Source organism: Aedes albopictus, chromosome 1 (genome assembly GCF_035046485.1).
Source record: "Aedes albopictus strain Foshan chromosome 1, AalbF5, whole genome shotgun sequence".
NCBI lineage: Eukaryota > Metazoa > Arthropoda > Insecta > Diptera > Culicidae > Aedes > Aedes albopictus.
In genome coordinates, this window is record NC_085136.1 from 295,494,030 (window position 1) to 295,508,062 (window position 14,033).

At 41.0% G+C, this 14,033-nt stretch overlaps 2 protein-coding genes across 7 annotated transcripts in view; both read left to right on the forward strand.

Moving 5' to 3' along the window:
* The window catches only part of LOC134285708 (cGMP-specific 3',5'-cyclic phosphodiesterase-like), a 425,298-nt gene extending 416,634 nt beyond the window's left edge, over positions 1 to 8,664 (forward strand). For all 3 annotated transcript variants that reach the window (XM_062847023.1, XM_062847024.1, XM_062847025.1), the window contains exon 5: positions 343 to 8,664. In XM_062847023.1, the coding sequence (XP_062703007.1) occupies positions 343 to 393 (51 nt within the window). In that variant the 3' untranslated portion in view covers positions 394 to 8,664. The remainder of the gene's footprint in view (positions 1 to 342) is intronic.
* The window catches only part of LOC109403600 (cGMP-specific 3',5'-cyclic phosphodiesterase), a 400,426-nt gene that overhangs the window by 227,216 nt on the left and 159,177 nt on the right, over positions 1 to 14,033 (forward strand). For 2 of the 4 annotated variants that reach the window (XM_062847017.1, XM_062847019.1), the window contains one exon: positions 11,430 to 12,150. The exons of 1 other annotated variant lie outside the window; for it this stretch is intronic. In XM_062847017.1, the coding sequence (XP_062703001.1) occupies positions 11,918 to 12,150 (233 nt within the window). In that variant the 5' untranslated portion in view covers positions 11,430 to 11,917. Of the gene's footprint in view, positions 1 to 11,429; positions 12,151 to 14,033 lie in introns of those variants that run through there. One more of the 4 variants, XM_062847018.1, reaches the window with a different exon arrangement.

Sequence of the window (14,033 nt, forward strand, 5' to 3'; positions counted from 1 at the left end):
GGTTTCATAGGAAAAAAGGGCCTGGACGTACGAGCTTTACTTCCCATCCGAATGAAGGCGTTTTCAAATATTTTTATCTGAGACTCCATCGCCTACGCCACCTAGGTATAGCAGCAAATAATATGAATGATGTAACGACGAACCAGTAGCTCAGTCATGAAGGCTCAGTATAATTAAATCACAACAGTGCTCATATTTTTTCAAACCACCCTCAAAAAAGAACAACATGATCCCATTTACGATTTCCACTTCAGCTTATCCAAAGCTGCCCTCCCGCCGTAGTAAATTAGCAGAAATAATATTTTCTCCATTTTCTCTCTCTGTTTTCGTTCTACATTGCAGGTTTCACCAGTCACCACCGCCACCGCAAAGATGAACTACATCAGCTGCTAGCACTTCCGTCGTCGTAGTCGTCGTCAGTTACCAGAGTAGTGACTGACGCGCATTGTGAAGACCCTCCCACCTCCCACCACCCGCGCCGGTGTGGGGCGGTGCGTTGTCGTAAGGACGGGGAACTTACATAACTTGATTATCTTCCCGGTCGGCGTGCGTCGGGTCGAGTCGGGATCACCGCCCGGTCCTGGGACCGGTATCGCATGACGCGCGTAGGACATCGCATCGACAACAAGTGCGTCTGTTTGTTCAGCGGGAGAGCGCGGTGTCCTGCTGCTGTCGTGAATAAAAACGTTCCGTGCTTTCGTGCATGCGTGCGTGCGTGCATAAAATGACCGTATTGGGTGGCGTGGGTGGTGCTTTTACGCACGTGTGTTGATCAAACAAGTGAAGCGAAAAAAAAAAGCTGGATCAATATTTAATGCGCGGGAGCTCCAGTTTGTGTTTAATTAAAGTCATTATGCGATAGTGGAATAGCTTGCAAGGACAGAGTTTTTTTTTTTGTATTATCATTGTGTATTTTAACTTAAGCTAATTCCACACTTTGCAAGGACAGAGGTTTTCAGCAGTTAATTTGGTTACGGTACATCCTCACTGCAAAAGAACCTGTTTCTCAGCTCAATAGTCTTTGAGCTAATCCACAGATACTACTTCAGAGCTTCTTTTCGCTCAATAACCATTTCCGCATTCGTATATCATGTGGCAGATACGAAAATTCTGTGTTTCCAAGGCAGATTAGGATAAACTCTTGATGAAAAGATCTTGAACCGAACGGAAATCGAGCTGTACTGAATCGTTGTTTGAAATGGCCTGAAAGTAGGCAATCATATTTAAACTACGTTGAATGAGCATGTCTTACGTTTGAGTACCACAAATGTTCTACTAATGGTTTTAGCAATAATCTAGAGATTCCGGAAAAAAAACTAGCAGTTTCACTGGGAGTTTCTCTAGGAGCTCCACCGGATTTTTTTTTCATGAGTTTCACTGTAAGTTAGTGCTTAAATTTGAGTGAATATGCGGAAATTTAAAAATTTGGATCCCGGTGCGGATATAACGCGTAGTGATCTATCCCCGCGTAGAGGAAAACTTGCACAGTATGCGTTGATTTGACTTAGGTATGCTTCGCGAAGATTGATTGTTTATGTGCTGCTGTCTACGTGTCGGAATCGATCTGGATTTGGGGTTTCAGATTCCAAAGCTTATATCCCCACATCTTGCAGCATTTGCAGCCGTTTCCGTAGTAGGATAGCATCGTGTATCGTTTAGATCGTGTGCTGGCCATGTTTATTAAACCTACCAGGATTCGTCAGTTAGATGTTTTTGGAAAGTCTTTCAGTTCTCTACAATGTCACATTTTCTAATTAGCTACGTAGGGATTTGCCGTAAGAGAAAAGAAACATTCCTTCTCAATGCACACCATTTTAGTAGTCAAATGCTTTTGTATCATTCAATATGTTTCGGCTACTTCCGCCCCCAACCTCCTCCATTACCTTGAATAAAATGTTGTACACTGAATATCTGGGAAGAAGTTAGCTCATAATACGAATTTATCTGACCGTGACCCGCATTGACCCACATTCTAGTCGGATGATTCCCAATATAAATCAGTTTGGTCATATGCGCATTTTTCCTGGGCATTTCAGGTGGGAAATAATCACAAGTACGACCAGATCTCATTGTGTCAAAAAACAAAACAAAACTTTTTGGCCATAGGCACCTATGATCGTTGTTTAGGAAAATATTGCGCGCAAACCCCAAAATTTCATTCCCACCTTTGGGTTTCCGCGCCGAAGACCCAGCGCCAGATTCGGCGACAAAGAAAACTGACAGCAGTCGCCGGACAGTTGGCAATCCTGATATTTGACGGCGGCCGCCCGGTAGTCATGGGAGTGGATTGTTGTCACGCAAATAGATCTTTTCAGCGATTTTCTGTATCGCGTAAGCCTTCGCTGGAAGAAAACGTCATGTTGTTCAGCGAAGCAAGGAAAATTTTCAGTGAAAAAAGCAATATCCCTTCAAAGGATATTGAATTTTCCAGGAATCCAAATTGCAACGCGTTGAAAATACTTTCAGTTATCAGCGCTAGCCACCACTACGAACGAGCACGCAAAAAGGAGCAAGGAAAAACCGAACCAACTACGACTGCAGTTCCTCATCAGTCGGATGGCTCGTGAAGCAAACTGACTGGTGATCAGTCGTTCTCACTTGTTGCGGCGAGCAAAAAGATACGGAAATTATTCAATGGGTTTACTTGTCGCATAAATCATTTAAAATCAATTATTTATTTTGTGGGGTTGGGAATGTAGGACGTCATTATTATAATCGATTTAATTTTAGTTTATTAATGTCATTTGCACTATAATGACGGTATAAAAACCAAGCAAATTACCTATCGGTAAAAAGAAAAATCAGAGAGTCACATGCTGCTCAATCATTGTTTCTCACTCTCAATTATAAATTTAATGTCTAATACTCCCACTTGCTTCTAAGACATACTAGTCAATGAAGGAATTTAGCTACCGTTTTTGATTGAAGAGCGCCGGTCAAAGAGAAATAAATTGCGCTGATAAAAACTCTTCACTGTTCAAGCACTGCTGAAAGTTCAATTAGGAACTATATAGTGAAATCCTCCAGGATCTCTACCAGGGATTCAAATGTTTGATTTGTAAGAATTCAGTAGTTACCGAGGTAGGTAATTACTTACATATGTAAATGTTAAAATTTATATATGAGATTTTAACTCGAGGCTAGTTTATTTTCGAAACCCACGGCCTTACTTCCGAAGGAAGAATCCACTCAGTTACTTTGAAAAATACTCTGTAATTTTCACCAGGAATTCATGTAGAAGTACCACCAGAAACTCCTTTGAAAGATTCACTAGGTATTCGTTTAGAGTCTAGGAGTTTCACCGAGAATTTCATTAGGAGTTTAACAGTCAATCTTTCTAGATTTCCTCCAGGAATATTTACAGGAGTTCCTCCTGGAATTCTTAAAAGAGTTTCTGCTGAATATTCTGTAAAAGTATATCCGGAAATCCATGAAGTTTCCTCTGGGAAGTTCCACCAGGGGTTCATCTAGAAATTTCACCGGAAATTTCTCTAAGAGTTTCACTACAAAGTCCTGTGATAGTTTTACTGCTGATGCCTCGAGAAGTTCGACTGAGAATTCCTCTAGGGGATCTATATTAAGGTTATGCAGGAGTTTCACTGAAATTTCCATTATTGGTTCCATTGTAAAATTCTCCACCAGCTTCATTCAGGATTCCAATATTTAACCCTCGAGCAGTCGCGTCTTTGACTACCTGCAGCGACACCGCGCTCACGCTGTGTATCACATGCGTGCATTTTTCATGGTGCGTATACTCAGTACACGACGCGACCGCTCCCGGGTTAATCTTCAAAAATTCAATTATTCCGTAGGAAATGCTTTTAGAAGGTTTTTTCCGTAGGAAATGCTTTTAGGAGGTTCACCAATAAATCCATCATTTTTTTTTAGGAATTCCACTGGAACTTCCTCTAGATTTTTACTGAGAATTCCTCTAGATTGCACTGTAAATCGCAATAGGAATTTCAATGTAAAATACTTCAGGAGCTCCGTCAGGAATTCTGATATTTAATTTTCAAGATTTCAGTAGTTAAGTAGAAAAATCCTTTTGAGATTCCACCAGGAATTCCCCTAAGAGTTTCACTGGGAATACCATCACGAGGTCTTTCCTCTCGAAGTTCCACTTTTAAAATGCTACTCGGAACTTTGTCGGAAGTTTCAAGTTGATTTTAGTAACTTGTTGTGCTAAAGGATTTTTTTAAACAATGAGAAATTTTACATGGACATTAAAATTGAATTTACCAAATTAATTGGTGTGCAAATGAAAAAAAATATGGCGCCCATCGGATTCGAACCGTAAGCCGGTGCGTGAGTGCCCTACATGCTACCCCATCACCACAATTGTGATGAAGTACAATGCGGGTGAAATCTGACTTGAATCGATGCTTTCTCGATACATAGATTTGTAAACTTGTGCAGTAACGCAGTTAACTCTGCCATAACAAGTACCAACAGCAGCTCAGCGGTACGGCAGCAGGTTATCACGCAAAACGACCCGGTTCAAATCTTCTTCAGGAGTGTATCATGTACAGTAACGTTGGCCATGTTTCACGCAATACAAGCAATTAACCAGAGAACATTTAACACAGGCTGTGGTGGAATAGTACAATTTTGTTTTTAAATTCAATTTGAGAACGTTCTTTCAGAAGCTGCTAAGAGGGCTAACAAGCTTCCTTGTGTGAACTTTCAAATTCCAGAATTACTTAAAAATTAAACTGCTTAGAAGGCTAAATATCATCTTCCTACTCCACGAACTCTTCTTAGTATTCCTTCAGGACTCCATCTGCAATTTCTTCAGGAATTATTAGTAGGGATTCCTACAGGAATTTATTCAAATATTCCTCCATCAATTATTCCAGGGATTCCTCTGGGAATAGCTGCAGAGATTCCCTTAAAAATTCATCCAGGGATTCCTTCAGGCCTCTAGAGATTCTACAGTGTTCAACTCGGGAATTCCTTCTGGAACAATTGATTTTAAAAATTCCTTGAAAGATTCTCTCAGAAACTCTTAAAAAAGACACTACATCGTCTTCAACCAGAGGTTTTACAGACTGCACAAGCTCAAACATAAGACAACGGACAACACACATAACACCCAGAGGAGAATTTTCCGTTTGACTCCGAGTCTTACGAAACGCCTAGATGACTAACGAGAGATTATCTAGCCGCACGGCCATTAAGCCTTTAGGAATTCCTCCTTGTATTCTTTAAGGAACTCCTCCAGGAATTCATTCAGTACTTCCTCCAGAAATTGTTTAGGGATTCCCTTGAAATTGTTTACGAGACTCCTTGTGGAGTTTCTTCAGGAACTTTTCTGAGGATTCTTCCAGAATTTCCCCACGAATTCCATCTGCAATTTCTTCAGGAATTCTTCCTGGTATTCCTCTACGAATTCCTTGAGAGATTCATCCACGAATTTCTTCAGGAATTCCTCTGGGATTTTTCCCCAGGAATTCCTCTGGGAAATCCTGCAAGGATTTCTCTAAAATTTCCCCCAGGAATTCATCTAGAGATTCCTCCAGGAATTCCACCAGATATTCCTCCAGGGATTGCTTCAGGGACTCCACTAGAAATTCCTCCAGGAATTTCGCAGGAGCTTTTCTAGGAGTTTCTCCTAAGCTTGCTTCAGGAACTCTTTCTAGGATTCCTCCAGAAATGCATGCAGGTATTCTTCCATGATTTCATTTAGGAATTTCTCCAGGGTTTCCTCAATGAATTCCTCCAGGAATTAGTCAAGGAATTCCTTCAAGGATTCCTCCAGTAATTTCACCAGAAATAAATTGAGGCATTTCATCATAAACTATGCAGGAATTCCATCATAAATCATCCAGGAAATCCTTCAGGAATTCTTCCAGGATTTTCTCTAGGAATACCTTCTGGAATTTTTCCATAGATTCCTCCGAGAATTCTTCCAGATTTTCCTTCAGGAATTGCTGCATGGATTCCACCAGGAATTGTGCTTAAAATTCCTCCAGGAACTTCTTCAGGAAGTTTTCCAGTGATTTCTGCACGAATTCTTACAAGGATTCTCCCAGATATTCCTTTAGAAATTCCTGCGAGAATTTCTCCAGGAATTGCTCCAGAAATTTCTGTAGAAATTTCTCCAGGAATTTCTTGGGGGATTTTTTCAGAAATGTCTTCCAGAATTCCTCTGGAGATTCTCCTACAATTTCATCCAGTAATTGTTGCAAGCATTCCTCTGGAGGAATCTCTGGAGATTCCTCCAGAAATTATTTCAAGGAATCCTCCAGCAATTCCCAAAAGAACACCTCCAGCAATTCCTCCAGACATTCCTTCAGGATTTTATCCAGGATTTTCTCCAAGAACTCTTCCAGGAAATCTCCAGGAATTATCCCAAGAATTTCTGCAGGAATACCTCCAGCATTTTTTTAAAGAATTGATCCAGGGATGGTTCCTGAACATTCTTCAAAAATTATTTCAGAAATTTCTCCAGGATTCCAAAAAATCTTCTGGGATTTTTTTCAGGAATTCTTCCAGGAATACCCTCAGGATTTTTTTAGGGATTCCATAATGCACTTCTCCAGAAATTTCTCCAGAGATGTCTTCATGAATTGCTTCTGGGATTCCATCAGGGGGTTTTCTACGATGATTTCTTCAAGAAATCTTCCAGAAGTTCCTCTAAGGATTCTTCCAGAGGGTTTTATGGATTTCTTCAGAAAGTCTTCCAGGAAATTCTCCAGGAATACCTTCAGAATTTTTTCAGGTATTCCTCCAGGAATACCTCTAGAGATTCCTCCAGGGATTAATTCACAAATTTATTTCTTGTCTCATGGATTCCTTAAGGTGTTCCTTCGAGGATTTCACCAGGAATTCCTCCAGAAGTTCCACTAGAAATTCCTCTAGGATTTTTTTCAGAAATTGATTAATAATACAAATAAACAGAGAAATCTCCCAGAATTTCTCTGGAGATTCCTCCAGGAATTCCACCATGGATTCCTCCAGCAATTCCCACAGGAATACCTCAGGAATTAATTCAGGAACCCCTCCAGGAATTGTTCTGGAAATTCTTCAGAAATTATGTCAACAATTTCTCAGGGATTTCTCCAGGTATTTGTTCAGGAATTTCTCCTGAAATCATCATGATTCCTTCAGAGATTTATCCACGATTTTCTCCAGGAATTTTCCAGAGATTCGTGCAGGAAATCCTTCGAAGATTCCACCAAGAAATCCTCCAAGGATTCTTCCAGGAAATCCTCGACAGATTTCTTCAGAAATTCTCCAGGAATACCTTCAAAAACTTTTCTGGGAATCCTCCAGGAATTCCCCCAAAGATTCCTCCAGGGATTTCTCCACAAATTTCTTCAAGAATTCCTCCAGGGATTTCTTCACGAATTCCTTCGAGGATTTCTCCAGGAATTTTTCCAGATATTCTGCTAGTAACTTCTCCAGGAATATCTCTGAGAATGTTTTTCAGAAATAGAAAAATAACAGAAATAGAAATAAAAATCTCCCAGAATGATCTGGAGATTCCTCTACTAATTTATCCAATGATTCTATCAAGAAGAATTTCTAGAGACTCCTCCAGGAATTCCCCCAGAAATTCCTCCAGGCATTTCTCCAGGAATTTATCCAGGAATTTCTCCAGAAAATTCTTCAGGAATTCCTCTAGAAAATGCCCCAGGAATTTCTTCAAGAATTCCTCCAGCAATTTCTCCAGGAATTGCTCTTTCAGAAATTATGCCAACAATTCCTCCAGGAAATCCTCTAGGGATTTCTTCAGATATTCTTCCAAGAAATTTTCCAGGAATACTTTCAAGAATTTTTCAGGAATTCCTCCTCACAATCCTCCAGGAATTCCTCCAGCGATTCCACAAGGAGTTGCTTCAGGGATTCTTCCAGAGATTCCTCCAGGGATTTCTCCACGAGTATCTCCAGAGATATTCCCAGATATTCCTCCAGGAGTTTTTTTTTAGAAATTCCTCTAACAATTCGCGCCAGAATTACTCTGATGATTTCTCTAGGATTTCCTCTAGAAATTCTTCCAGGGATAGTGTAGGAATTGCTCCAGGGATTCATCCAGGTGTTTCTTCAGGGATTTTTTAGGAAGTCTTCCAGGTATTGCTCCAGGAATTCCTCAAGTGATTTCTTCCGAAATTCCTCTCAGGTTCTTCTCCAGGATTACCTGAAGATTTTCTGGGATGCTAACATAAGGCTGAAATTGCAAAAATGCAGGAAATGAGTTAACTTCTTTTTCTTTTTTTTTTCTGGTGTAACGTCCCAACTGAGACAAAGCCTGCTTTCAGCTTCTATACGCATTTCAACAGTTATTAATTGAGAGCCTTCTCTGCCAATGACCACTTTGCATTTGTATATCGTTTGACAGGCAGGAAGACACTTTATGCCCGCGGTTGTCAAGGAATTTTCCATTAAAAAAAGTTTCTGGCCCGAGGGATGATCGAACTCGTCACCCTCAGCATGACTACCCGCTCGCTAACCAGATCGGCTACATATATGAGTCCTAGTCATAGAATGTGCTTAGTGAAGAGGCTAATGATGCATACCAACTAATACAAAAAATGACTGATGGTATTTCAATCGGAGATTTTCCTTCTTTGAGCATGAGCTATTCTTTCGAGTCATGCTGTTATGGAGATTGGTTGCCATTACAGCTGCCAACAATGTGATCAGAGATTTTTCCTTCTTTTATATATAATATATATAAAAGAAGGAATATTATTATTCCTTCTTTTATATATATTATATATGCTATTCTTTGGAGAAATACTTTCATAGCTACATAACGATCAATAATGCACACTTTAGCGCGGAAAAACAGTCCTAACGCTTTCCGATTTCGAACATAGTAACGGAAGCATGTTCGTCCAATGAACCATCAACCAATGAGCGGTAGTGTGCGTCAAATGTCAAACTCAAGCAAAACCAATGCAAGTGTCAGGGCTGAGTGGTCGGCCAACTAGCAAATTTTCATGAAGATCATTATATCAGTGTACGATATGAATAATTAGAGTGTTATGTGTGTTTGTCTGTGATGTTAGTGTTGCCTTTAGGCTCGCATGACTGCCTTTAGGCTCGCCGTTTGAAAACTAGTCGAATCATTATTTCAGCCTTATGTTATTTCAGCCTTTTGACATTTTCAGCCTTTTGTTATTCAGTCTTTCGTAATTCAGCCTTTTGTACGTAATCCGATTTTTTAATTATTCAAAGAATTTCTGGAGGAATTCCTCCAGCAAATAGTATTGGAAGATAATTTAAAAAAACGCATACAGAAACCACGAAATTCTAGGTTAGTCCTCTAAAGAGGTCGTAATTTCCAAAAGAGTTCAGCTATAATTTCTTATTAATGTTTTGTAGGCACTAACAAAATCAGAGCACTTCGTGCATTTTACTAAATAAAAATCAAAAATTTTACAGAAATTGGTCACCGCCACCAGCACCACGTTGATTTGTGTAGATCAGGTGAGCATTTTTAACGTATTGTACAAAATACAGCAGCATGACTGCTGAAGAGTTAAATAATGCTTTAAGAATATAATGTCATTATACATTAATGACCCGATTTTGTCAGCCCCTTTCCGCAACACAATTTTGGATTTCCTTAAAAATCTAAACAGCTTTTCAAACTTTTTATCCCTGTATGATCTGCCTCTCAGCAAGAATTTGGTGATGAACGTAAATAAATTGGTTTTACCATAAGATAATGAGAGCAAAAAGTTTGACGCAAAAAGGGGCTGACAAAATCGGGTCCATACTGTATTCAATTTCATCGTGTTGCATTTAGTTATAAAAGCTAGCAGATGCAAATTTGCTAAGGGTGCTTGACCGCAGCCCGCAAGCCCCCCAACTCCCCTCCCTCCCGAAAAGATGGCTACGCCTTTGAATTTCGTAAGAAATTTCTACCGGATTTTTTTTCTTTCAGATATTCCTGCAGGGTATTTTTTCAGATTTTTTTTTCCAAAACTTGCACAAAAATACTGGAGGATTTTTTTAAGGAAATTCCTTGAGAAATGTGGCTTAAGGAATCCATAAAAAACTCCTGGCGTTACTTTTGAAAATTCCTAGAAAAGATTCAATAAAATTTTCCAGAGAGATTCCCAAACAAAAATTCCTGAAGCAATTTCTGACGTTATTTCTGGAAGAATTTCTAGATGAATGCCTAGAAGAATACCTATAGTTATTCCTCAAGATACCTCCTCAACTCCTTGGGATTAGATTAGTACATCAAAATTCGTGAAGTATTGCGGAAATTTCCGAAAGAAATCCTACAGGAATAAAACTAGAACTTGGAAAAATTCTTCACAGAATCACTGGAGAAATTTCTGAAAAAAAAAATTGGGTTTGAAAAAATCTTTGAAAGCATACCTGGCAGAATAAGAGAATATTCTGCAGATATCCATAAAATTTCTTGAAAAATGCCAACGAGAAGATTCTGGAGTAGTAATCTGATAGAATCAAGGATGGAAATCTAGTGATTATGATAGGATCCCAAATGTGTCGAGGTCGGAAGGCATCGTAGGCATTATAGCAACAACGATAGAATTTTGTCGTCAAGCATTCATAACAAACCATGCTCCGCGAATATTGAATCGCTCGGCATGTGCGGCCGCGATGCGATCGTTATCATAAAGTCGAAATGATAAATTTCGATTTTCGGTCACTTTATCGTTAGAAGTGATTTGCTTCCATCCTTGGATAGAATCGCTGAAGAAAGGTCTGGATCTGGAAGAACATTTAGGATTTTTTGGAGAAACCCCTAGAGGAACTTACATTTCTTGAGATTTTTTTAGAGGAATTTCAAAATAAATGCCTAAGAGAATCCCTAAACATATTGCGTCAAGTGCGCCAGCTTGTTGAATTTATTGGTGGGAAGGCTAAGGTTGATATGCACAAAAAAAAATAAAAATAAAAACTGAATTTCCAAAGGAAAACCTGAAAGAATCGGTGAAAGAATGTGCCAATTTCTGGGAAAAAATTCTTCTAAAAATGTATTCATTGAAGATAACTTTGAAAGAACTCCTGGAGGAGCTCCTAGAGTAATTGTTAAAACAAATTTTTGGAGAAATATCATAAACAATTTCTGGAGGAATAAAAAAAAAACCCTGGGTGGAAATCTGGTAGTATTCTTGAAGGAGTTCTTTCAGAAATATGTGAACGAAGAAAAACATGAAGGAATACATGCTCAATCTGCTAAAGTAAATACCGTAGGAATTTCCAAATTAACCGGAAAAAATCGTAGGAATTGTTATTTTTTAAGGCAGCGAGTACATGCGGTAGTCAATGAACCACTGATATTTGCCTCATTATTTTGCTTTGTTTTAACTAGAATCCTCTGTCCTTAAAAGCTTAAACACACTAATCCGATCAATGAAGTGCTCCTTACGACGAATCCAATTTAGCAACAGAAGTGCTTACATTTCCCGCTTTAATTGAAACGAAGCAATTTTCAAATTCAGCATCCACCAACAGATCGCATCGTGAAGGAAATGTGTAGTGCAACCACCGATGCTGCTGCTGCCACCAGTGCCAGTGCTCAATGCAACCACTTAGCACAACTTCCCCGTTACGAACCCAACTTCCGGCGCCTTCTGCGGGGCACCGGCTCTCAGCAGGAGATGCGGCTAACCTCCGACGACGGGCAATAAGCGCGAAACGCACGGATAAGAAGCGAAGCTGTTAATATCCCAACATAGAAATAGTTGCCCCGTGCCAGTCAGTGGTGCAGTAGTGTCTGTCTCTAGTCCTCCTAAGTGTAGTGTGTCGTCGTTGTACCATCGCCGGTGGCCCCGACGACGACGACGACGACGACGGCAAGTGATTATTAGCAAACGACTGCGGCGACAACGGCAGCGGGAGGCCGACCTTACGTGACGCTGCTGCTGTACTCAACAGTTCTGTGGTAATACCACGAAGACAGTGCAGTGCAAGCGTAGTGTGGGTGAAAATGTCGGCAGAAGATCCGACCGAAGTGAATCACGTGGAACGAAGCGTTGTTGTGGCTAGCGGCGGCGGCGGCAGCAATGGCGTCGACGTCGTCGTCAGTGATAATCATTGCCACAGCAGCAAAAACGGCGACGACGACGACGACGATGCTGCGGCAGGAAAATCGGCGACAACGCCGTCGTCACCCCCACCTCCACCGGCGACGACATCGTCATCGCCTTCGATGGCTGCCCGGTAAAAATGGAACGACGCGTGGGAAATAGCATGCAATGTTGTTTTATGCGTCGTCGTCCCCTCGAGAGTGTTGTTCTCGTTTTAGGGATTTGGTGTTTCCGGTGTTTTGCATGATTGTTGAGACTGGGATCGAAACATTGCACAGTGGGAAATGGAGGTCCCAAAATGGCACTTAGTTCATACAGCTTATGTTGTACCTGGTGATCAATTTACGGCAGACCGGCTATTCGTAAACCTTCCCAAGCTATCAAAACGCTGTTTCCGTATATTTTCAAATCTTTTTAGGTCATCATGAGTCTTCATATACCTTCAAAGATCTATACAGATTTTCACAGGTATTCACCTGCCATGAGAGTCTGTAAAGTCCCCTGAAATCTCACTGAATCCTCCTGAAATGCCTTGAAGCATCTACTGTGACTGAAGATTCTATACGAAACCTCCTGACTACCTATAAAACTACCTAAAACTTTTGGAACCCCTCTGAAATCCACCGAACCCCTTCCCCCTAAAACGCGTTGAAACGATTCCGAAACGCCCCCTGAAAGCTTCATGAAGCTCGTCATGAAGCTAAAGCCCTTCTGAAGCCTTCTGAAACGTCCCTTCAACCTCCCTGATGCTCACCTGAAAGTCTGTGAAGCCCCCTGAAGCTACCGTCTACCTCCGTTGGTTTGACCTCATCTAATCTGAACACTTTTTAATTTGACCCCCTCTAATCTGCAGATCGTTCAAACTAAAAATGGTTCAAACGTCATTCTGCTCATTGAACGGGGTGAAACGGAACGCAGAATCAAAACAAAACAGCAAAAAGGGTTACCATCAGTGTGTTTTTCGATGCCCACAGAGTTACGAGAAGTTCAAATTAAAAAATGAACCCCGTTGGTTTGCATGAGGTGTCGTTCAAACCAACCCCCTGAAACGCCATAAACACCCCTAAATTCCATGACGCTGTGAGAGCCTATGAAGTCCATTAAAACACATTTAAAACTTATACAAACGCGCTGAAGCACCAGGAAACGCCACTGAAACCCCTCTTAAAACCCTCCTGAAGCTGAGATCTGTGAACCGCTCCTTATACCCTCTGAAACCTACTGAAACGCCTTAAAACCCACCACCCCCCACAAAATGCACCCGCTGCTCACCTCAGAGTCTGCACGATCCCCTAAAGCACCCCAGAGACTTCCTGAAATCTTTCTGAAATCCCCTGAACTGGGCTGGAAGGCCCTGGTACGCCTTATAACGCCTTAGAGCACTTCTGAAACCACCCATGAAGCCCATTCTATAAAGCCTGCTAAAACTTTTCTGAAATGTCTCTGAAACCCTAGTGTGGTTCACCTGAGAGTCTGTGCAACCCCCCTCAAAGCACTCCTGAGACTCCCTGAATAGCCTGAATCGCCCTGAAGCCCCTCTGGACGAATAACTTCATGAAGATCGTAGAGAGCCTATGAAGTCGCCTCACACGTGCTGCTCTTGCTGAAACGTCTCCTAAAGCCCCCTGTAGCTCCGTATCCTCGAAATCCGTCTGAAATTCCCTGAAACGTAAATAAAGCTCGTTCGAGTGCCTTTCCTATAAAGTTCTCTAAAACCCCTTCCGAAATTTCCTGAAACTCCTTGTCACGCCTCTGGAACCCCTGAAGCTCACATGAAAGTTTGAAAAGCCTCCTCAAACTCCCTGAAGCCTAATACAGCCTCCTGAAGCTCGTCTGATAACCTAAGAAGCCCCCTAAAACTCCTCTGATACCTGCTGACACACCATGAAACATCAAATTTTCGTGATTTGTGCCAACCTAAGAACAGTAACGACATTCACAATACGCGCGACGTGAGAACTATAAGTGTTATGTCTCGTCTCACGTCGCGCGTATTGTGAAGACCATGAAACATCT